At 37.4% G+C, this 25,503-nt stretch overlaps 2 protein-coding genes across 2 annotated transcripts; one reads left to right on the top strand and one right to left on the bottom strand.

Moving 5' to 3' along the window:
* The first annotated feature begins 1,643 nt into the window (after positions 1 to 1,643).
* Positions 1,644 to 6,410, top strand: LOC105971397 (QWRF motif-containing protein 2). The gene is made up of 6 exons (XM_012996251.2): positions 1,644 to 3,361; positions 4,284 to 4,403; positions 4,975 to 5,091; positions 5,326 to 5,415; positions 5,851 to 5,961; positions 6,054 to 6,410. The coding sequence occupies exons 1-6, from the start codon at positions 2,003 to 2,005 to the stop codon at positions 6,117 to 6,119; spliced, it is 1,863 nt and encodes a 620-aa protein (XP_012851705.2). The 5' UTR covers positions 1,644 to 2,002; the 3' UTR covers positions 6,120 to 6,410.
* A 238-nt stretch (positions 6,411 to 6,648) lies between these two features.
* Positions 6,649 to 7,859, bottom strand: LOC105971446 (zinc finger protein ZAT10). The gene has a single exon (XM_012996300.2). It carries the CDS (start codon positions 7,681 to 7,683, stop codon positions 6,928 to 6,930), a length of 756 nt encoding a protein of 251 aa, XP_012851754.2. The 5' UTR covers positions 7,684 to 7,859; the 3' UTR covers positions 6,649 to 6,927.
* Positions 7,860 to 25,503: the final 17,644 nt, after the last annotated feature.

Genomic DNA, 25,503 nt, shown 5'->3' with positions numbered 1-25,503 from the left:
ACGATTTTCCGATTAGAATAAATTTTGAATTTTAATTTTGATTTTTTTTTTTTGAAATCAAAATCGGAAGTGTTATTTTACTTTTGACTTGATCGAGAAGTTGAGTCAAATATGTGGCAAAATAGTAATAATCATATGCATGTTGATGAGATAAAATCTACACCCTCAAGACCTCACTCCAAATCTTCTTTTAAACCGTTGGAAAGTACACCGGACATTGGATCTTAGACCGGCGGTAGTGAAATGATGAACGACAAATAATAAGTATGAGAGAGTTTTTGGAAGAGAGTATAAAGTGTTCGTATTGATGTTAAATTGTATCTATAATCGTTCCGTTAAATTTGTTTATATAGGCTCAAAGACGGACATTTCCCATCTTTAGGCCCTTTTGATTTGATCTTTATTTATTCTAAATATTCTCTTGCTATCTATAATTACAATTATTTTCATCTATTTATCGACCACGTTTTATGGGTATTCTTTTCCAACCTCTCTCATTCAGCTCGCCACTTCATTGATTTGTCTCTAGCATGTTCGAATGAATTGTCGAGCTTGTTAACCACATAACCTAGAGACATCGTTTTACCGAGCTTGGTATTAAGAGCGAACTTTTAAAGAGGGTATTGTATTTCACTCATATTCAATAGGTGGGCCCAACAAATCTCCTGCGGCCCATACGTTTTGCCTTTATACTATTTAATAAGCTCAATATGGGGGCTTTGGCCCAATCTTGCCAAACTGACCCCATCACATGTGCACTTGATAGGTTGAGACCGCTCGATCGGATGCTCGTCCAAATACTCCTCATTGGACTTGGACTAGTCGAAAGCCACCTCTGACTCCATCTTCGTCGTAATTCCTCCCTCCAATATCAGTAATCCCTTGCCACGAACCACCATCTAAAGTTTGAGGAAAAAAGAAAAAGAAAAACAACGCATTATTAAAGATATGTGTCATCTCAAATAAAATAGATTTGATTGAGTTTTTTTTCCTTTTTTTTTTAATAGGATAAATTAATATCTATGAACATAAATAGTTTAACTCCATGTTTTGCAAAGAAAAGATTTGAAAAACTTGAGCAATAGCCCAACATAACTTTATGTAATTTCATTCGGTCCGGTAAATTTATATACTCTTTAAAATATCTTGGAAAATTTCATTTAAAAATTTAAAAATTTACGTTTCCACCTACAAATTTGATGACCAATTTAATTCTCAACAACACTAAATGAACCAAATTCAAATGTTTAAAGTTTGCAATTTCATACAAATTTCAAATCACCTTAATAATAATAATAATAATTTATAACCCCAATAAATTTCTCTTCCTGCCTTTCACGGCAACATAAACGGCCACCACTTCTCTTCACAACTCAATTTCTTAATTTTTTCATTTATTATTATTTTTTTTTGGTGACTAACTTGATTTTCTAATCAGCTTTAAGTTCGAGTTTGTCACACATCTTATACGACTGATGTTATAATTTACATATTCGTGTAGTTTGTAAACTATTTGCACCAGAGTATAATTTGTGTGGGCATTCTTCTTTATTTATATAAAGAAAAAGTCAATTTGTTTGTTTTTTTTTTTTTTTTCTTTTTTTGTCAAAATTATAAAATTAAACCTGGAAATATTTCTCTCCGCACACAGTACACGACAGTTATGCTCCAATATCTCCCCCCGCACGCCCCCCACTCTCTTGTAGTGTATATATATTATACACTTGTATATATTGTAGTGTATAATACACTTGTATATATATATATATAATTTCGCCGGGATTCGTAACGGTCATATATCTGGTCTCACTCTCTCTCTCTAACCACTCACTAAAACCATTCTGTTAGCTCGCTCCTAATTTCACTTCTACTCTCTCTCTCTCTCTCTCTCTCTCTCTCTCTCTCTCTAACTCGGTGTGACACGCTTCCCACGCTGAATCAAGGTGAAAAATTAGGGTTCGTAAGAGTGCGGGGGAATTCACACCCACTCGACAATGTGAAAATGGTAACTGCCGTCACATCGATTCCGAAGCAGCGCCCGTCGCAGAACCAGAAGCGGCCGCCGCTGCTCCCCTCCGATTCCGACAATGCGCCACCGCGGAGGCCCAGAGCTCGTGAAGTCACCTCCCGCTACTTGTCTCTCTCGACCTCCTCCTCCTCCAATTCTTCTTCATCAACCAACACCACGCTGTCTTCCATCACCTCCGGATCATCGATTTCCTCGGGAAGGGCGCAATCTCCGATGCTCGGCGGCAGAACTGCAATTACCACCCCGAAGAGTCACCAGAGGGCGGTGTCTGCGGAGAGGCGGCGGCCGGCGGCCGCGCCGCCGTCAAGCGCCGAGAAGATGCTGGTGACGTCAATGCGGAGTTTATCGGTATCCTTCCAAGGGGAATCCTATTCTATTCCGGTGAGTAAGGTGAAGCCCCCTTCCGCGGCGGTTGGTACACCATCGGCTGTGAGGAAAGGTACGCCGGAGAGAAGGAAGGCAGGAGTGACGCCTACGCGAGATCGAAGAGAGAGGGATATAGAGAATTCGAGGCCGAGCGATCATCATCAGCTGCAGCAGCATCGTTGGCCTGGAAGATTACGCCGCGAAGATTCGAGTTTCCTGACTCGGAGTTTGGATTACGGTTCGGAGAGAGTAAAATGTAGTGGATCCGGTGCTGCACTCAAGGAATTCAGAAAGTCAGTGGGTGAAGAAAACAGTAGAGACAAGGTCGGTAGTGATATGAAGCTTGAAACGAACGATGTTGAAGTCCGAGGAATTGGTGAGCTCGAAAATCAACCGAGGTCAGGTAGTTCATCGAATTTGGAAGTGGAGAGTACTGCTACAACTCAATTGAGAGGCGGGCCCCGTGCGGTTGTTGTGCCGCAACGATGCTGGCAAGAGACAAACCGAGTAAATAAAGTACGTGATCCTGCTTCTCCCTTACCAATCGGTACATCGAATAGAACAATAGGTCCTTCTAAACTAGTTTTGGCAAAGAAATTTCAAAACGATAGCCCTGTATCTTCGCCTCGGGAAGTTTCATCGAGTAGGGGAATATCGCCTCTTCGAGGGGGTGTGAGGGCGGCTTCACCATGCAAGGCCTTGAGTTCGTCAAGTGGTTCTGTGTCGAGGGGCATGGCAAGTCCGACAAGAGCTAGAAGTGGCGTAGGGAATTCGATGAATGAGAATAACACTTGCAGCACACCGTCCGTGTTGCGGTTTGCTGTCGATGCGAGGAGAGGAAATTCGGGAGAGAATCAAATGGCTGATGCACATGCCTTGAGACTTCTATACAACCGGCTGTTGCAGTGGCGATTAGCGAACGCGAGGGTAGAGAATACTCTGTTGGCACAAAAACATACAGCAGAGGTACTAATTTGCCCCCCCCCCACCCAATAGGTCTTGGATTTTAAATGAATATATGTTGAACGAATTACAATCACATATATTCGATGGGATCAAGGCACTAATTTATAGTATGCTTGGTACCCGGTATGAAGTTTAGATTAGTTGTATTGATGTGTCAAATTCTTATTATGGTTGAGCGCTTAATATAGTAAAAAAGTACATAATTAGTGAGTTGATTGGACCGATAACTTGATCGTATTTATAACAGCAAATAAGATGACATATAGCTGACTTCCTTAGTTAAGAAGGGAAGGACTAGGTTCACAAAACTGATCTGTATGCAGAGGTCTCTCGGTATATAGTACGTGCATCTTAATGTTAGAACTTAATTAATTAAATTAATAACTGTAGCCGCATAGTCCTTCAGAAAATGAAAGTAAACAACCCCACAAGAAACAGCTAAATATCTGGCGAGGCATTGGTGAAATGAAATTCATGCAGTAATCTTAATTTACAAAGCATGTATTCATCAATAAACGTACATTTAGCAATGATACGGACTAGGAAACAACTGAGGTGTGTTTTGGAACAAAAGCCAAAATACGGGGCTGTCTTTAAGTTGATCTATAATTTCCTTGAAGTCAAATTGATCTTTGAGTTCAATTTGTTTTTTATTTGTACGTCAGAATTTGAAGATACTTCGGCTTTTCTCTTGATGAGTGATTGACGGTTCACAAATTTGTCACAACTGCTTTCTGCTTAGTGTTGTTTTTCTTTTGGTTATTGAATTGTGTAGCCATTCCATTAGTTAATGTTAGACGAACATTACTCATTTCAACATGGCATTTTTAGCATGTTATGCTACAATTCCCGTATGGTTTCTCTAGTTTAGCATTAAAGGGAAGTGTTCTCATCTCTGCCCATTTCTTTCTGCCTTCACCAGAGAAGCCTGTATAATGCTTGGGTGACGACCACAAAACTGCGGCATTCGGTTAAGTCCAAGGCAATTGAACTACAATCGTTGCGACAAAATCTGAAGCTTTATTCTATATTAAAGGAACAAGTAAGACTTTTTTCTTTCGTCCACTGACCTTCTCTTATTTGTTTCAGAGTTGATTTCAGTATTATATATATATATATATATATATATATATATATATATATATATATATATATATATATATATATATATATATATATATATATACATATATATATATATATATACATATATACATATATATATATATATATACATATATATATATATATATACATATATATATATATATATATATATATATATTGTATATATATATATATTGTATATATATATATATATGTATATATATATATATATATATATTGTATATATATATATATTGTATATATATATATATATATATATATATATATATATATATATATTGTATATATATGTATATATATATATATATATATATATATATATGTGTGTGTGTGTGTATATATATCTGCTTTTAGGAAAAGAGAACAATTGCTGGAAAATTGTTGAACTCAATGTAATCTTTCATATTGACTAATTTTACGAAAAATTATGTGAAAGATCGTTGTTTCTCATAGGCTATATTTTGAACTTTATTCGTTGAATGCAGGATCCACATTTGCAGAGCTGGAGTCTGTTAGATAGAGATCATTGCGATTCGGTGTCTGGTGCTATAAAAGCACTCGAGGCTAGTACTGTGCGTCTTCCTATCATCGGTGGTGCTAGGGTACGATGGTCTTTTTCCTAATGAATGCAGCATTCATGAATCTGAAATGTTAAATGTCGTTTCAATTTTACTAATACCGTTTAGACTTCGAAAGTGATTTTGACCATTTTGAAGTCGAAACGGTATTCTCGAAACTTGAAACAGACATTTATCACATCCCTTCATGAATTGCCACTGCGATAGTTTAAACTAAAAGCACCCATTTTCAACTTTTTTTTTTTTTACCATTTTCAGGCTGATGTTCAGAAGGTGCAAGAAGCAATATCTTCTGCTGTTGACGTGATGCAAGCAATGGCCTCCTCAATTTGCTTTTTGCTAACGAAGGTATTTTGTTTGAAATATGACATTAAACTATACATGGTAACTCTTCAAATTTTAGTCACTTGCCAAGAATTATTAAATTACTCTTATTTATACGGTTTATTGGATAAATTTCTTACTTTTACTTACTAACAATAAGTTAGGTGAAGAAGTCTTGCAAGTTTACTATAGTGACATGACCTCGTACTTTTACGACTTCACAATTGTTTCACACTCATTAAGATTGATCCGGTGGTGCAGCATGTTAGTTATCTGCTGTAGTGTTGTAAACCCCAATTTAACTAGTGATCGTCAAATTGGTAATTTTTGTCCCTATACATAGTAATAGTTGCCGGATAAATTGGTGAACAATATAGAAATTCTAATATTGTTTATGGAGAATCTCGTCTTTTTGGAATTGCAATTAATTTCTCTGTGGGGCTTGTGTTGGATAAACAGGTGGAGCAGATGAACTCATTGGTCGCGGAACTTACTAATGTAAGTGCACGAGAGCATTGTTTACTCGACGAATGCAAAGATTTCTTATCAACAACATTAATACCCTTGCAGGTGAGTTTTTGCACACACCTGCACAATTTACAATAATACCCTTTACGCTGAACAAAAGAATGTTCTAAAACAAAGATACCATATTATTCCAGGTATTGCATTGTAGCCTGAGGACCCAAGTAATGCAAGTTCAACGTGTACCCACAAAGAAATCGTGATATACACTGATCGATCTCGTTTTATTGCTAACATGACTACTCAATCTTCCTCGACTACATCACCATGCAATATATTATATATATGGTTGTTAAATAGTATCTTCTTACGTAGAGTTGCTTCGTCTGTGTAGGGATTTCCAATAACAGGTCCAAAATCTAACTCTTGTGTTCCACATATATGGTACGGTAGGAAATCTTCATTTCTACGGTTGGTTTTGTATACACCTAATCCCGGGAGTTTCAAATTCAGATATGTATGTATGTAAATATATACATTCGTAATTTCATTTTTATCCTCCTCTACATATATATATATATATATATATATATATATATATATATATATATATATATATATATATATATATATATATATATATAAATAATAATAATAATAATTGAAATATTTAAATTAATATGGTCCAAGAACAAGGCGGGATGGGCTTAACTGATACAGTTAGAAACAGTTGCACATTGCGATATGTCCCCATGATGTAACCTCACCAACAACTGCTCTGCAATTTGCATATTGGGATTGAAACTTTCAATTCAACTATTAATCAAATAATACAAAAACAATTTGGAAAAATATTAATTAATGCTATTATTGGGTAACAGACTTTTAACTAATTGCTATATCTATCCTCTGACTAAAATAAATAAATCAATCAAACAAATGATGAGTATCAACTGATTCCGACTTCTATTTACACAAATAATTTCCACCACTAAAAAAGAATCAAATTTAAAAAAAAAATATTATCTGAATTTCCCAAAATAATTGAATTTTATGAGACGTGTTGATTCTTCAAAGAGTTTCCAACTTCGCCGGCGGCAACGAGAGGCGTGATTTCTTCGCCGGGTGTGGGCTTTCCACTTCGTCTTCCAAGCCGAATCCCTTCCACAATTCCGGCAAAGCGGGCAGGTTCAAGTCGAATCCCCGGTGACTCACGGTTGAGCCCATACCCTCCGACGAAGTAACAACGCTGCTGCCACCGTTGCCGCTCGGGGCGCCGCCCTCGTAGTGGCAGCGCTTGTGCCCTCCCAAGGCCTGCCCGCTCGGAAAGCATCTGTGGCAGATGGAGCACTCGTGGGTTCTGCCACCGCCGCCAGAGGTGGAGGTGGTTGTCGTGGTGGCGGAAGCGGAGGTTGTTGAGTGATCTTCCCCGCCGGCGCCACCGCCGCCGTTGAGTTTGCGGTGGCTGGCCTTGTGCCCCCCCAAAGCTTGGTAGGACCCAAAAGCCTTGTCGCAAACGGAACACTTGTACACCAACTTAGAAGCTGCAGTAGCTTGATCAGCCGGAACCATCACCCGCGTCGGCAGCGGGGATTGGGTTCGCACACCCCGGAAGGTATTCCGGTGCGGCAGCGCAGCGGAAGTGGAAGCGGCGGCGGCGCCGCGTCCACCTCGAGCGAGCATGATGAGACAAAGAGCGAGGTACTCTTCTTCGGTGGGGCCGCGGGGGCGCTTGGACCGCTTGCCCTTAGTCCACGACTCCATGCAGTCGAACTGAAACGACGACGGCGGTGGAGTCGTCGGAGAGTTTAATGCTTCAAGGGCCATTGATTTTTTTTCTTTTTTTTTTGGGTATAGAAAGATATTTTAAGTATAAAAGTATTGTTTTGTTGGAAGAGAAGAGAGAATTTTGGTTGTTGAGATAATAATGAAATGTGGTGTTTGGGGAAAGAGTTTTTATAACAAGTGAAGTTTGGGGAAATAGGAGGGAAGTTGCGTGAGAAGTGTTGAGAAAGTAGAGGATAGAAACAAAAGAAATAGGAATAAAATTGATCACGTTTTTGTTTTGGTTACTTGGAGGCCAAGTGGTGGGAAGCTAGTCGACTGAGTTAGGGAGGTGAGAGAAAGAGAGAGCAACTGTGTGTAGTGTGTGAGAGAGAGAGTGGTGTTTGAACATTGACTATAGAATTTTAGTGAGTGAAGACTGAGTGCGGGGCGTACTGTGAGGACTTTGTCAAAGTCAAAACTCCTACGCCGTGTTGGTAATTTCTTATTTATGAAATTAATTATGTTTATACTCGGTTTGCTTAAGAAAAATTACTTATAATAATATATCATAAAATGTAAGTTCTTGCATAAACCATATTTGAATATACCAATTATTAAATTTAATAATTTAGGAGATGAATATGAGCACATATATGCTGTGACTAACAGTGATAGTTATCTGCATCCAATAATAAGACAACAATTCAGAATTGGACAAAAATAAGTACTGAAATAGTGTATATAGAAACCCGCGGCTTCATTACTATTAGCATCTTGTGCCACGTGTCCTTGATGACATATATAGACAATATAGGTGTGAATGAGTCGAGTTTAATTCGAGCCGACTTGCTAGTTTCATGAGGTTAGTCAACTCATTTACACACTAATCTCATCACATAAAATAAATGGTGAAAGTCTGATGGATTGGTTCGAAATTAGTATATTTAGAGAATTTTCAAAAAAATTCCGAAAGTGCAAAATCAATTCCAATTTCAATTCAAAAAGGCCTGAAAATTTCGATTTTTTTTGGAAATCGGATAAGTTTTAAAATTTCAACACTTAGCAATTTTTTTCTAAAAATTTCATAATTTTCAAAAAATAAGAGCATCCACCTCGATAAAAGTAAAACTAATAACTGCTAAGTTTCAGTTCAATAAAAATAAAATCATAAACCACATTAATATCCAATAAATTTTCTAACAATAATTCAATATGTCAAAATCATAATACAAAACTTAAATCAAATTACTATTTCAGAAAATAAAATACTTAAAATAACTATTATTTAATATACATTATTATAGGTGTACTTTTTGGAAAAATCGGAATTTTTCAGTATTAATTTCAAAAACTAAATATGATCGAAAATAAAAAAATCAATTTTTTTTTTTAAAATTGACAAAAATTGGAAATCGAAATTTCGGAAGTTGGAATGAAAAAAGTTGTCTCAGATCGAAACCGACGGAATTGAAATTTCCTTTCCAACTTACATCCCTACATAAATTGACATCCGATCATATAAAACGAAACACTTAAATAAAGTAATTCCTGCAATATTTAGCGCGCGCGTACAAAAAAAAAAAAAAGTAATTCCTGTAATAATGTCAATTTTAAAAAACAAAAAAAACACCCTTTCCCTTTGTTCAGTTTTTTCTACTATTTGTCGAACTAACTAAGAAAAAGACTTTTGTTTGATTAATTAACTTAGTTTAGGTTATGCAATTTCGAGGAGAGTTGTAAGTTCTGGAACAACGGAAGGGGTTGACCGTTGACAATTGGAGTGATATTAGTGTTGGTTTAGTAATGTACTTATGTGCATGAATCTATCTACAAAATTTGGGATTCCTGTTTTACACTTTATTTATTGATTCTTGACTTTGGACTTTTACTTTAATTTTAGTCCAACTTGTACTTCTTAAATAAAAGTATAACAATATAATTGACGGGCACATGTCATTTAAAGTGAAATATATATTAAAGGGATAAACATGTTTGATTGTTTAAGTTGGTCATAAGTAGGCAATTGTGCTAATTTTATTCGATCAGATTGAGTAATTTTACCGAGATTTAAAAGCTAGGGAAGGGATTGTGATTTAAAATTTCTATCTCGAGATCCCGATGCCGAATACCGATCCCGATCGAATATCTTGAATTCCTAAAATTATGGCTCGAACTTATCCCCTACTCGTGGTTGTTTCATTTAATTAATGACCTTGAACAACCAAATCAAATGATTGATATAGAGCTGAACGAGTGAGTGAAGATCACGAATAAAGGTATGAATTACAATCACTGGTGATGGGCTTAAATTAGCCACATACAATAATATAGGTTTTATAGTTTTTTGTTATGTTTAATAGATTGTTAGATCTTATCATTAGTTTGAATATTCATACCTTGAGTACTTATGAGATCACAGAGTAATGTGGATGAGAAAGATTATTAAATAACATATGTAGATAATGTGCCTAAGATAATATATCTAGGTGGTCCAATTTATTGAATTCCCTTTGTTATTCAAGAACTGTATCCTTTTCTCTATACATGACCTAGTATATATACTACTATAATATGGGCCTTTTTGGGCTTGTTTATATTTCCAAGATAGAAAAGCCGTCATCCTGTCTATTCGGCCACGTGGCGACTTCTTATTGGTTCTTTTTACTGTTCCTCAATCAGTTCAGACCTGCCACCCATCATTTACGTCCCAGAATTGTCCCCTGCTCCACTTTCGAGATGCCGACGTAATGCTTACTTCGTCAGGCGTGGGATTACCTCGGAAGCCTATCTCGCAGGTGTTATACCTCGTTAATTACCCTCTGCGGTCTATTATGATAGTTGTGGTATTGGGCTTCCTTTAACTTGACCTGGGCCCAAGTCGGGCCTGATTATCTGGGCTTCACTTAATTGGACTTAGGCTTTTCCTCAAGGCCAAAATCGGTCCGGATCATCTACTCCCCCCCACTATACGTAGTTTGACGAGGTATCCAAAACTAGGTATAGTATTAATGGTTTAGAAAAAAACTCTTGCATCTCCGCTCTACTCCCCCCAGTTCGCCACTACTAAAAGAATTTAGTGGGGACAAACTATACCATCAATGATACTTCGGCACCAGTCTTTTCGCCCGCCGTCTGCTTTTGCCGAAAACCCTTGCAATCATGACCCTTTCCTCGGAATTCGCGTAAACATGTGAACTAAATGGCAGAAGAATTAAATGTGGTGAGTCCACGTGTCTGCACCTGTATGGCGACAGTTGATATGCCCGAGGTTCTGGGGTAAGTGAAACGTTTGAGGAATCGTGGCCGTTCTTTAATTTCAAATGAGCGGCCAGATTCCCTTCATTTTTGTAGAGAGAGAAATTCACTCTATATATACATTCTAAATAGGCCTTTCTCGATTTTTCGTAACCTCTTCTTCCTCATATTGCTTCATCTGTGCTACTACCCATTTCCGATTTGTTCAAACTTTTTCCGTTTGCTTCACCTTTCCCGACGGCACGCGCACGTCCGTTCCCGGATTATCCCTTAGCTTCACCGGAGGCCATTCTTGCAGGTGAATTTCTCATTCCTTTTTTGTTTTCAACAAATTTAACCCTTGTAGGATGTCTAGCGATTCGTCCCCCCTAGGTAGTTCTCTAGAATTGCTATTAGGTGATTCAGATTCCTCGCATCTCCTTTTAGATGACGCCATGTTTGATGGTGTAGACGAGATAGGAGACGCCGCTTTGGTAGATCCTAATAGATTAGTACAAAAATCCCATACCCCTTTCGAGTTCCAAACATCCTTACGTAGTAGTGGACAGTAGTTGGGTCTTGGAGTCAGTGGAGTTCGGGCCTGGATATCGGTATGTATACCCCGAGCCGACCCAACTTCCGGGCTATTTTGATGACGAGCTTTTGACTTGGTATGAGGACCAAGCCAAATCCGACCTTTCCTTTCCTCTTAACCCCTTTTTAGTAGACGTCGCCAACCGTTTCGGTGTACCTTATGTCGGTTTTCCCCTAATTCATTTAGTATAATGAATTGTTTTTTTATGATATGCACCCTCCTACATATCTAAAATATTTGCGGCGGGCTATTGGATTATTTTTTCTATGCTCGCCGTTCTGGGTTGATGTATTATCTTTCCAATCGGCGTGATAAGATCACTATTTTTACCAATACTCTGAACAAAATAAATTATTGGCATCGAAGATTTTTCTTCGTTCGAAGCAATGAACCGTGGCCCTTTAATACCAAAGCCAGTAGTATTCAAACCCCACCTCCTCATACCGACGATATGCTTGCCGATGTTGCGTATATAGAGTCTTTTTTTCATAAACAATATTTAGACGTAGAAAATGCCATACGGACACCAGGGCTGCTGGCTGCCTTTGGTTTACTCCGTATAGACACGGCCACGGGCCGGTTCAGGCCGGTTCAAACCGGTTCACGGTTCACATTTTTCGGAACCGGAACCGGCCCGTAGTATGGGCCGTTCAGAGTCTATCCGGTTCCGGGTCTATCCAGGCCGGTTCCGGGTCGGCCCGGAAATTTTGAATTTTTTTTTTTTTTTTTTTGAAATATTTTATGAATAAGTAAATTAAAAGAAGTACTTTTAAATAGAAAAAGGAAAAGGAAATAAATGAAAAAACTTGAACTTAATTTTAGATTCAAAATTTTAAAGATTTCGAATTTAAAATGATTTTTTGAAATATTTTATGAATAAGTAAATTAAAAGAAGTACTTTTAAATAGAAAAAGGAAAAGGAAATAAATGAAAAGACTTGAACTTAATTTTAAATCCAAAATTTTAAAGATTTCGAATTTAAAATGATTTTTTGAAATATTTTATGAATAAGTAAATTAAAAGAATAAGTAAATTTAAAATAATTTAAATATTTTATGAATAAGTAAAATTCAAAAAAAGTAAATAATGGCCGGTTCGGGCCGGTTCACTAGCCGTTATTTGCTTTTTGTTTTTAAATTTTTTGATTTTTTTTTTTTTTTAAATCCGAGTGAACCGCCGGGCCGGCCCGGTGGTTCACGGTTAACCATTTCTCAGAACCGGGCCCGTCCCGGGTAGGACGGGCCGGTTCACGGGTCCGGGCCGGTTCACTCGGTCAACGGGCCGGTTTGGGCCGTCAACGGGCCGGTTCGGGCCGGTTCCGGGATAAAAACCGGCCCGTGGCCGTGTCTAACTCCGCACGCTGGGGCCTGCTATGACTCCCGCCGAACGCGGTAATAATCTCGATTTAACGTGAACTACCCCTTTCGGTAATAAGTATATTTTTTTAACAGTTTGCCCATTTTTTTATTTTTTAGAAGCAGCGATGTTTGCCCTTCTTCGTGCTACCCCGGTTCCGAAAAAAGCTGCTGCCACCAGCGAAGCCTCGACCGCGCCGCCTACGACCAATGAAGCTAACGCGGTGCCCAGCTCGACGGCCGACGTGACTAACACCACCAAGTCTTCACGTCGTAAACGGGGTGCCGAGGATGCTCTTATTCCCTTGCCCAAGAAAACGTCGGCCTCGAATCCGTCGAGTTCGAAGAAGAATGCTCCGCCACCTGCTAAAGCAGCCGCTACCTCGGCGATTGCCTTGGCTCGTCCCTCCCCCAAAACGATCGCGGTACCGGCCTCGTTGCTCATCCCGAAACCTGGCTCTGACGATGGTGGACTTTATTCGCCATTTCGGGTCTTCCAACGATCAAAAGGTGCTGGAGAAACTGGGAGAAGACGAGCTACAAAGGAAGGGTTGTGCCGCCCTTAGCCATCTCGTTGGTCATTTTGCCAACAGGGGCCTTCCCTCTGCCTATTCCCAACAGGAGCTATCTCGCATGCGAGATGAGCTTGAGAAAACGAAGGACGCCGCGGTGGAGTAAGAGAGGGCTCTCCGAGATCTGATCGTGATCTCAGAGCAGCGGGCCCAAGAGCAGGCGACTGCTCTTGAACAAAAGAGGGCTGCCTTCAAGGCAGAAAAGGCCGAGCATGTTCGCGAGAAAGCGGCCCTTGAGGAGGAAAAATCTCAGGCTTGGCAAGAAGGCTTCCGTGCCTATCTTCCTTCCGACGAGGGTAGGGCTATACTGCAGAAGTTCTCGGCAGAACTTAGGTATATGTACCGGAACTCTCCGGATTTTTTAACCGACCTAATGTCGTATACGTAGTTTGCCGTCTCGCATACCATCAAGATAGCGCAGATGGATATTGCGAAGGCTGGCGCCTCGGTCCACCTAGATCCCGTCGACATAATGGGAAGATTGCCTGCCAACGAGATGCAAGTGACCTGGCAACCATTACAGGTGCGCCGTGATGGGCAACCGTGGTATACTGTCCCGCTGGATGAGGCACTTCGGCCGTATACCGGGGCAAGCCCTGTGGAGTTGATGGATGCGGTCGCTGCCAGCGAGGAAGACACCGAGGCTGATAATGTGGCGACTCAAGATGAAGATGCTCAGGACTAAGGCCTTATGTCGGCTTTATGTATATATATATATATATATATATATATATATATATATATATATATATATATATATATATATATATATATATATATATTCGCTTTTGTATTTTTCGTCATTTGCTTTGTTGTTTCTCAAAATATTTATAATATAAGTTGATTTACTTTCTCTGTATACCTTATGTTCCTCGGTTGCCTTATTGATACTAACCATTAATATTAACTTATGATGTCGGTTGATGAGGTTGATATCGACCTTGTTTCATTTAAGTGCCATCATTCCAATCACCCCATTTTCTTGAACATTTTTCCTCTTTAAAAAGCTGAGCTGCTTTGGATGCGAGGTTAATATTGACCTCACTTGATTCAGTAATTTTAACAACTTATTTTATCGGCTGCGAGGTCAATCCTGACCGTCTTATTCCAGTATAATCATTATGATTACACTTATTATATCGGATGCGAGGTGTTGGCCGAAAACCTACACGCAAGTGCACGTATCGTACAAGTAATATAGTTGACAATTAAGTCCGGATATCGAACCCACAGGGAATATTTAATTATCTAATCCTAGACGCTAAATTCTACCAATTGCTATCAAGCCCACCCTACACAGTCGACTTTGGAGAGAATTAACTAAATTAAAGCAAATTAAAAAGACAAAGCAAGAAAGCAAATTAAACGCGAAGATTTATCAGAGTAAACAAGCCTAGGATTTTATTCTTCCCCCTATGTGATTATTATTCCCCCAATTCCTTCAATTATGCAAGCAATTAACCCGGATTATTAACCTGAGATGCTAAATTAATCATAACCCGCTTCCGCGTGTATTACGATTCTAATACTCTAGATTCAATTACTATATTCCTATGCAATTAATTCTAGAACACAACATTAAACACAAATCTCAATAATGGCTACCTAAGAGATTAACTATATTCCTATGTTAATACCACAAAGGCTCTTCTACCACAGTTCTAATTATTAACCCGATCTTCCGATTCATGCGATTAACAATAACATAAAAGCACATAAGGTGATCAAGTTCATGCACTTAATAAAACTAGTAGAAGAAATAATCCGGAATTAAAACTTGCATAAAATCATAGAATTGGGTTCATAAATCCCACACAGGGTTCCAAATAAAATCCTAGAAATAAGAAAATTAGCTACTCATGATTTAAAGGAAAAACACAAATAAAATAAGTCATAAACGATAAATCTATGCTTAGAGTCTTCGAATTCTTCGTCTTCGTTATTGCTTTGTTGCTCTCCAAATTGCGTCCAAAGATAGATCCCTAATTGTGTGCTTGACTTGGTCTTATATAGGGTGCAAAACTTGGGGAAGAAGGTAGTTTCCTTGTGCAATTAGGATTCCTTTACTGCGTTTTTTCGTCATCTTGGACGGCCGTCCCGAATTTTGTACTAAAACTCGGACGGCCGTCTCACAACCAGAGACAGCTTCTGGTTCTCAGACGGGGGTCCCAGAATTTGAACTAAAACTCGGACGGGGGTCCGAGCTTTAAATCTTAAGAATTTTGATTTTTTCACTTTTGGCCCATATTTTCTCCGAAATTGCAGTTTTGACCCCATACTTTTCTAATTCTTCAATTTGTACCTAAAATACAATAAATCAACATTTTAAGTACCAATTATCGTTAAAACACACCAAAATCTCAAATAAAAAGATACGATAAAGTGTAAAAATATACACTTAACACACCCCCAAACTTGAACTTTTGTTTGTCCTCAAGCAAAATCTACTAATAAGCAAATAACTCAACGATAACATCTCATCACATAGATCAATGATCAACTTCACGTTTTCAGAACTTGTAATTATAATGACAATTCTTAGGCATTCGCAAGCTCAAAATTCAACAACACTTAGTCACTCACCATTACCAAAAACCACAATTCATACAATTGCTTCAAGCATCCAATATTTGCAAATTAAAGATAGAAATAATTTATACTTACATGCATATGCTTGACTCCAAATACTCACCAAATTATTCTACTCTACTAATATCGAACATTAAGCTATTGGGATCATTGGGGCTTTGTGGCTTTCAATTGTTAGGCTCTTTGGTTCGATGTAGGAAATATGGGTATATGTGGCTATTCTTCTTGAATTTAGGTGATTACGCAAAAATTTGAAAGATAGGCGTTTGAAACAATGAATTCACCTCTACGGACTTTAATAAACTCGATTCTCAAAAGTTCAAAAGTCTCCACTTTTGCTTTTGAGGCAATGGATCGAGTTTTCAAAAATAATTCAACAACTAGTCCTTATTTCTCCCTTCTAGTCTCTTCTTCTTCTCTTTTCCTCTCTTCTTTTTTTTTTTTTTTTTTTTTTATTATTATTATTATTATTATTATTATTATATATATAGAAGCATAGATATTTGTCTTTTTTTTTTTTTCGAAGAAGAAGGACCTTATAAAAAATTTCGACCGAACTCTAAGGGGTAATTTTCAAGAATCTCCACCAATTCTACCTCACACATTGGCTAAAAGAAAGAACACCTTTTCTCCGAGGCTCAAATCAAGGTTCTAAGGATAATTTCGATAAAAAGGTCGGCTTGAAAGGCTCATACGGTTCAAAGAAGGCCCAAATCATATCCCAAATCACTCACTACTCAATACTTCGTATCATAAATTTCCTAAGGTGAGTTCTAAAACCGAACATAGCATGATCTAGCACAAATTAATTCCAAATTTAAAATACAAAACATTCAACCAAAGCAATGCACAAAGTGTGATTCCAAGCAATAATTCGCTTCTAAGTTCCGTTGAATCGAAAGCTAAACAAACATCAAATCCTTATCACACAAAACAAGCAATCTCATCATCAAACATTGATCATCTCTCATCATCATAAATCATCGATGCATTCGACTCAAGCAAATTTTTTTTTTTTTTTTTGTTTTTTTTTATATTTCGGAAAAAAAAAAACGATAAAAGCAATAAAAACAATAAAAACAAATAAAGCCTAATGCATGCAAACTAAAACAAATAAGCATAAACATATGTTTTTTCACCCCCAAACTTAAAATTTTCACTGCCCTCAACGAAATTAGCAGAAAGTTTAAGGATAGAAAACACCTGATTTAGTCGGAGTCGATGTCTTCGGGGTGTGAGAATTTGTGGGAAAGAAATTTGGTTTTCCTCTTGCGAAGATGCCCTCTCTGTCTCTCGGATGACCGTCCCGATCGCAATTCCGACCTTAAAAATAAGAAATCAAATAAATTAATTAGAATGCATGCCTATGAAAATAAAAATAAAACATAAAATTAAAGAAAAATATAAAAAACAGTAAAGCTCAGGTTCCCTCCCGAGAAGCGCTAAGTTTAAAGTCTTCAGCCGGACGTTGCTTCTTGAAATTTTTATGTCCAATCCAAAGCCTTGTAGATTGCGCATCCATCCATTGGCTTTATAACTTCAATTGGAACCAATACATGAATAACATTGCAATATGTCAGGGTCCACTTTAGCTTGTACTCTTTCTTGGATGTAATCAATCGGTACGAAGCCAAGATGGGATCTTCATCACCCGCTCCCTCAAATAGGTAGACAAAAGCCTCACGTCCGCGTATAACCTCCACTTCAAACACATTCGTCTTCTCATCAACCTCTATTGATGCCTTCAAAGCCACGTCATGAACAACAATAATATCCTCAATTTGAATATTTGCACTAACCACATCCATCTCTTTCTTCTCTTGTTCCGACACATCTTTGGAGTTGAGCTCGATTGCATTCTCATATTCATTATCCTTAAGCGTCTTCGTTATTTCTTTTTCCCTCTCATCGGCACTATTATCTAGGTCTAAAGGATTTTTTTCACCACAAATTTCAGACGGATTTTCTTTGTTGCAAGCATTCTCGATATCGTCTGAAATATTTTCAAGAGACCTTTGACGCTTGAATTCTTCCAACTGTAACTCCAGTCTTCGGATAGATGCTTGAGTGGATTTCATAAACTCTTCAAGGACGGAGTTCAAATTACACTCCTGGACAGTGGGTTCTCGTGGCGTGTTGGTGTATGTGTTCCAATAACCGCCGTTGGTGTTATCTATGAAATTATTCGCTTTCGGTGCATACCAATATTGGTTAGTGTAATGATCTCCACCACATATTGAACAAAGTGACGGCATATCATAGGTATTTTGGAGGTATTCGCGAGACGGAAGCCATTCATATTCCGTTTGAGGTGCGCAAAAATTGTAACCTGACATGTAACCAAAGAAAAAAATATATATTAAAAAAAATTAATTTGGGTGAATCGTGAAAATTGTTCAAATTTAGAGTTAGAATAAAATAAATAATTAAAATATTCCCGGCAATGGCGCCAAAAACTTGTTGGCCGAAAACCTACACGCAAGTGCACGTATCGTACAAGTAATATAGTGGACAATTAAGTCCGGATATCGAACCCACAGGGAATATTTAATTATCTAATTCTAGACGCTAAATTCTACCAATTGCTATCAAGGCCACCCTACACAGTCGACTTTGGAGAGAATTAACTAAATTAAAGCAAATTAAAAAGACAAAGCAAGAAAGCAAATTAAACGTGAAGATTTATCAGAGTAAACAAGCCTAGGATTTTATTCTTCCCCCTATGTGATTATTATTCCCCCAATTCCTTCAATTATGCAAGCAATTAACCCGGATTATTAACCTGAGATGCTAAATTAATCATAACCCGCTTCCGCGTGTATTACGATTCTAATACTCTAGATTCAATTACTATATTCCTATGCAATTAATTCTAGAACACAACATTAAACACAAATCTCAATAATGGCTACCTAAGAGATTAACTATATTCCTATGTTAATACCACAAAGGCTCTTCTACCACAGTTCTAATTATTAACCCGATCTTCCGATTCATGCGATTAACAATAACATAAAAGCACATAAGGTGATCAAGTTCATGCACTTAATAAAACAAGTAGAAGAAATAATCCGGAATTAAAACTTGCATAAAATCATAGAATTGGGTTCATAAATCCCACACAGGGTTCCAAATAAAATCCTAGAAATAAGAAAATTAGCTACTCATGATTTAAAGGAAAAACACAAATAAAATAAGTCATAAACGATAAATCTATGCTTAGAGTCTTCGAATTCTTCGTCTTCGTTATTGCTTTGTTGCTCTCCAAATTGCGTCCAAAGATAGATCCCTAATTGTGTGCTTGACTTGGTCTTATATAGGGTGCAAAACTTGGGGAAGAAGGTAGTTTCCTTGTGCAATTAGGATTCCTTTACTGCGTTTTTTCGTCATCTTGGACGGCCGTCCCGAATTTTGTACTAAAACTCGGACGGCCGTCTCACAACCAGAGACAGCTTCTGGTTCTCAGACGGGGGTCCCAGAATTTGAACTAAAACTCGGACGGGGGTCCGAGCTTTAAATCTTAAGAATTTTGATTTTTTCACTTTTGGCCCATATTTTCTCCGAAATTGCAGTTTTGACCCCATACTTTTCTAATTCTTCAATTTGTACCTAAAATACAATAAATCAACATTTTAAGTACCAATTATCGTTAAAACACACCAAAATCTCAAATAAAAAGATACGATAAAGTGTAAAAATATACACTTAACACACCCCCAAACTTGAACTTTTGTTTGTCCTCAAGCAAAATCTACCAATAAGCAAATAACTCAACGATAACATCTCATCACATAGATCAATGATCAACTTCACGTTTTCAGAACTTGTAATTATAATGACAATTCTTAGGCATTCGCAAGCTCAAAATTCAACAACACTTAGTCACTCACCATTACCAAAAACCACAATTCATACAATTGCTTCAAGCATCCAATATTTGCAAATTAAAGATAGAAATAATTTATACTTACATGCATATGCTTGACTCCAAATACTCACCAAATTATTCTACTCTACTAATATCGAACATTAAGCTATTGGGATCATTGGGGCTTTGTGGCTTTCAATTGTTAGGCTCTTTGGTTCGATGTAGGAAATATGGGTATATGTGGCTATTCTTCTTGAATTTAGGTGATTACGCAAAAAATTGAAAGATAGGTGTTTGAAACAATGAATTCACCTCTACGGACTTTAATAAACTCGATTCTCAAAAGTTCAAAAGTCTCCACTTTTGCTTTTGAGGCAATGGATCGAGTTTTCAAAAATAATTCAACAACTAGTCCTTATTTCTCCCTTCTAGTCTCTTCTTCTTCTCTTTTCCTCTCTTCTTTTTTTTTTTTTTTTTTTTTTTTTTTATTATTATTATTATTATTATTATATATATAGAAGCATAGATATTTGTCTTTTTTTTTTTTTCGAAGAAGAAGGACCTTATAAAAAATTTCGACCGAACTCTAAGGGGTAATTTTCAAGAATCTCCACCAATTCTACCTCACACATTGGCTAAAAGAAAGAACACCTTTTCTCCGAGGCTCAAATCAAGGTTCTAAGGATAATTTCGATAAAAAGGTCGGCTTGAAAGGCTCATACGGTTCAAAGAAGGCCCAAATCATATCCCAAATCACTCACTACTCAATACTTCGTATCATAAATTTCCTAAGGTGAGTTCTAAAACCGAACATAGCATGATCTAGCACAAATTAATTCCAAATTTAAAATACAAAACATTCAACCAAAGCAATGCACAAAGTGTGATTCCAAGCAATAATTCGCTTCTAAGTTCCGTTGAATCGAAAGCTAAACAAACATCAAATCCTTATCACACAAAACAAGCAATCTCATCATCAAACATTGATCATCTCTCATCATCATAAATCATCGATGCATTCGACTCAAGCAAATTTTTTTTTTTTTTCTTTGTTTTTTTTTATATTTCGGAAAAAAAAACGATAAAAGCAATAAAAACAATAAAAACAAATAAAGCCTAATGCATGCAAACTAAAACAAATAAGCATAAACATATGTTTTTTCACCCCCAAACTTAAAATTTTCACTGCCCTCAACGAAATTAGCAGAAAGTTTAAGGATAGAAAACACCTGATTTAGTCGGAGTCGATGTCTTCGGGGTGTGAGAATTTGTGGGAAAGAAATTTGGTTTTCCTCTTGCGAAGATGCCCTCTCTGTCTCTCGGATGACCGTCCCGATCGCAATTCCGACCTTAAAAATAAGAAATCAAATAAATTAATTAGAATGCATGCCTATGAAAATAAAAATAAAACATAAAATTAAAGAAAAATATAAAAAACAGTAAAGCTCAGGTTCCCTCCCGAGAAGCGCTAAGTTTAAAGTCTTCAGCCGGACGTTGCTTCTTGAAATTTTTATGTCCAATCCAAAGCCTTGTAGATTGCGCATCCATCCATTGGCTTTATAACTTCAATTGGAACCAATACATGAATAACATTGCAATATGTCAGGGTCCACTTTAGCTTGTACTCTTTCTTGGATGTAATCAATCGGTACGAAGCCAAGATGGGATCTTCATCACCCGCTCCCTCAAATAGGTAGACAAAAGCCTCACGTCCGCGTATAACCTCCACTTCAAACACATTCGTCTTCTCATCAACCTCTATTGATGCCTTCAAAGCCACGTCATGAACAACAATAATATCCTCAATTTGAATATTTGCACTAACCACATCCATCTCTTTCTTCTCTTGTTCCGACACATCTTTGGAGTTGAGCTCGATTGCATTCTCATATTCATTATCCTTAAGCGTCTTCGTTATTTCTTTTTCCCTCTCATCGGCACTATTATCTAGGTCTAAAGGATTTTTTTCACCACAAATTTCAGACGGATTTTCTTTGTTGCAAGCATTCTCGATATCGTCTGAAATATTTTCAAGAGACCTTTGACGCTTGAATTCTTCCAACTGTAACTCCAGTCTTCGGATAGATGCTTGAGTGGATTTCATAAACTCTTCAAGGACGGAGTTCAAATTACACTCCTGGACAGTGGGTTCTCGTGGCGTGTTGGTGTATGTGTTCCAATAACCGCCGTTGGTGTTATCTATGAAATTATTCGCTTTCGGTGCATACCAATATTGGTTAGTGTAATGATCTCCACCACATATTGAACAAAGTGACGGCATATCATAGGTATTTTGGAGGTATTCGCGAGACGGAAGCCATTCATATTCCGTTTGAGGTGCGCAAAAATTGTAACCTGACATGTAACCAAAGAAAAAAATATATATTAAAAAAAATTAATTTGGGTGAATCGTGAAAATTGTTCAAATTTAGAGTTAGAATAAAATAAATAATTAAAATATTCCCGGCAATGGCGCCAAAAACTTGTTGGCCGAAAACCTACACGCAAGTGCACGTATCGTACAAGTAATATAGTGGACAATTAAGTCCGGATATCGAACCCACAGGGAATATTTAATTATCTAATCCTAGACGCTAAATTCTACCAATTGCTATCAAGCCCACCCTACACAGTCGACTTCGGAGAGAATTAACTAAATTAAAGCAAATTAAAAAGACAAAGCAAGAAAGCAAATTAAACGCGAAAATTTATCAGAGTAAACAAGCCTAGGATTTTATTCTTCCCCCTATGTGATTATTATTCCCCCAATTCCTTCAATTATGCAAGCAATTAACCCGGATTATTAACCTGAGATGCTAAATTAATCATAACCCACTTCCGCGTGTATTACGATTCTAATACTCTAGATTCAATTACTATATTCCTATGCAATTAATTCTAGAACACAACATTAAACACAAATCTCAATAATGGCTACCTAAGAGATTAACTATATTCCTATGTTAATACCACAAAGGCTCTTCTACCACAGTTCTAATTATTAACCCGATCTTCCGATTCATGCGATTAACAATAACATAAAAGCACATAAGGTGATCAAGTTCATGCACTTAATAAAACAAGTAGAAGAAATAATCCGGAATTAAAACTTGCATAAAATCATAGAATTGGGTTCATAAATCCCACACAGGGTTCCAAATAAAATCCTAGAAATAAGAAAATTAGCTACTCATGATTTAAAGGAAAAACACAAATAAAATAAGTCATAAACGATAAATCTATGCTTAGAGTCTTCGAATTCTTCGTCTTCGTTATTGCTTTGTTGCTCTCCAAATTGCGTCCAAAGATGGATCCCTAATTGTGTGCTTGACTTGGTCTTATATACGGTGGAAAACTTGGGGAAGAAGGTAGTTTCCTTGTGCAATTAGGATTCCTTTAATGCGTTTTTTCGTCATCTCGGACGGCCGTCCCGAATTTTGTACTAAAACTCGGACGGCCGTCTCACAACCAGAGACAGCTTCTGGTTCTCAGACGGGGGTCCCAGAATTTGAACTAAAACTCGGACGGGGTTCCGAGCTTTAAATCTTAAGAATTTTGATTTTTTCACTTTTGGCCCATATTTTCTCCAAAATTGCAGTTTTGACCCCATACTTTTCTAATTCTTCAATTTGTACCTAAAATACAATAAATCAACTTTTTAAGCACCAATTATCGTTAAAACACACCAAAAGCTCAAATAAAAAGATACGATAAAGTGTAAAAATATACACTTAACACGAGGTCAACACTGACCTCGTCTTATTCGAGTGTAATCATTCCGATTACACTCTATATCGGGTGCGAGGTCAATACTGACCTCGTCTCATTCCAGTGTAATCATTCCGATTACACTTATATCGGATGCGAGGTCAATACTGACCTCGTCTTATTCCAGTGTAATCATTCTGATTCCACTCATATCGGATGCGAGGTCAATACTGACCTCGTCTTATTCCAGTGTAATCATTCCGATTACACTCATATCGGATTCGAGGTCAATACTGACCTCGTCTTATTCCAGTGTAATATCTCGCGTCTTGTGATTGTTGATCTTGGATAAAGCACATTTTACGAAAAAAAATGCCCAAATGCACATATTTCATTAACAAAAGAGCTGAGGTATATCATCCCCAGACCAAAATAACGACAATTAACAAAAGAGATGAGGTATATCACCCCCAAACCAAAATAAAGGCACTTATACCTTTAACAAAAATAAAACCAGTAAACAACCGCTCTTCAAGAATGAAACTTCTTCAAATGACACACGTCCCATGGACGAGGTAACTTTGTACCGTCCTTATCTTCAATCCAATATGCACCCCCATTTAGTCGTTGCATTATCTTGTATGGTCCTTTCCAAATTTCCTCGAGTTTACCTCACATCTTCAGAGCATCAGCTCGTCGCAATACCATGTTGCCTACGTCGAACCTACGTCCTCGGACTCTTTTATCATATGTCGCCTTTATCGCCGCTTTATCTCTCTCCATGCGCCTTGCTGCTACCTCTCTCTTTTCCATGATCATATCCAAAATTTCCCGGATTAAGGGCCCATTCTGCTCCGGGTTGAAGGATTGGGTCCTTCGACTAGGTATCTGTTGAGTGTAGATTTTACACTCAATACGTTTACTTTACGTGGATCTTTTGTTTAGATTTAATTATATTTGTGCTTTAATTGATTGATTTTGTGTTTTATAGGTGAAAAACGAGAATTAGGTGTCCATGAAGGAAAAAAGATCAAAAAGAAAGGAAAAAGTTGCAAATAAGGAAACAAATCAAATTGGAAGAAGGAATCTCGCCACAGCTTTGACAGTGTCCACGATTTCGAGCATATCTCTCTCATACGAACTCCGAATTAGGTGATTTTGGCGGAATTGGAAAGCTAATTTCAAGGGCTACAATTCTTATTTTCAAAATATTCCAAAAGTCGGACTCCAACTCGGCGAAAATCGAAGAACAAGTCCTGATGGGGGAAAGTGGCGGAAATTGATTCCTATTAGGTTTCTACTACTTCCTTATCAAGAAAAGCCTATAAAAGCAACATGTCTCTACACCATAAGCACGAAATTTTACACCACAAAACGCGAAGAACGAAGATCAACGAAGACTCAAGCATAGTTTTTCTTATTTATTTTATTTATTCTATTTTGCTTATCATAAGAATTACGAGTAGCTAAGTTTTTAATCTAGGATTTTGTCGGAACCCTATGTGGGGATGGTGAACCCGTTTTCTTGAGATTATGCAATTATGATTTTATGATTATTTCTTCTCCTTGTTATGATTGTTAGTGCATGAACCTGATCAATTTATGTGCTTTATCTGTGATTATTGGGATTGACTCGACAGAGCTATTTTGATAATTAGACGGTAGGTAGAAGAGCCTTCGAGTAGTTTTCACCGGATGAGTGTGTCAATTGCATGTGGTGTCGTAGACATACAGATATCACCTTAGGTAGCCATTTACGAGACTTGTTAGTTAATGCTTTATTTATAATTGGTTTGCATAGACATATAGTGAATCGTTTATGAATAATAGACTCATAATACACGCGACAGCGGGTTATGAGTAAATTAGTGTCTCGGGTTAATAATCATGAATCATGTATTTCATAATTGAGGGGTTTTGGGTGAGCAATTCTTGCATAGGGGGAAGATAAAATCCTAG

The sequence above is a fragment of the Erythranthe guttata genome, chromosome 3 (assembly GCF_056151865.1).
Source record: "Erythranthe guttata isolate IM_541 chromosome 3, IM_541, whole genome shotgun sequence".
Classification (NCBI taxonomy): Eukaryota; Viridiplantae; Streptophyta; class Magnoliopsida; order Lamiales; family Phrymaceae; genus Erythranthe; species Erythranthe guttata.
The sequence above is the reverse complement of the archived record's forward strand: the minus strand, read 5'-3'. Positions and strand labels throughout refer to the sequence as shown.

Coding starts and splice junctions, on each gene's coding strand:
- LOC105971397 (XM_012996251.2), top strand. CDS start 2,003: ATGGTAACTGCCGTCACATCGATTCCGAAGCAGCGCCCGTCGCAGAAC. Junction 4,404..4,974: donor ATTCTATATTAAAGGAACAA/GTAAGACTTTTT, acceptor CGTTGAATGCAG/GATCCACATTTGCAGAGCTG. Junction 5,092..5,325: donor CTATCATCGGTGGTGCTAGG/GTACGATGGTCT, acceptor TACCATTTTCAG/GCTGATGTTCAGAAGGTGCA.
- LOC105971446 (XM_012996300.2), bottom strand. CDS start 7,683: ATGGCCCTTGAAGCATTAAACTCTCCGACGACTCCACCGCCGTCGTCG.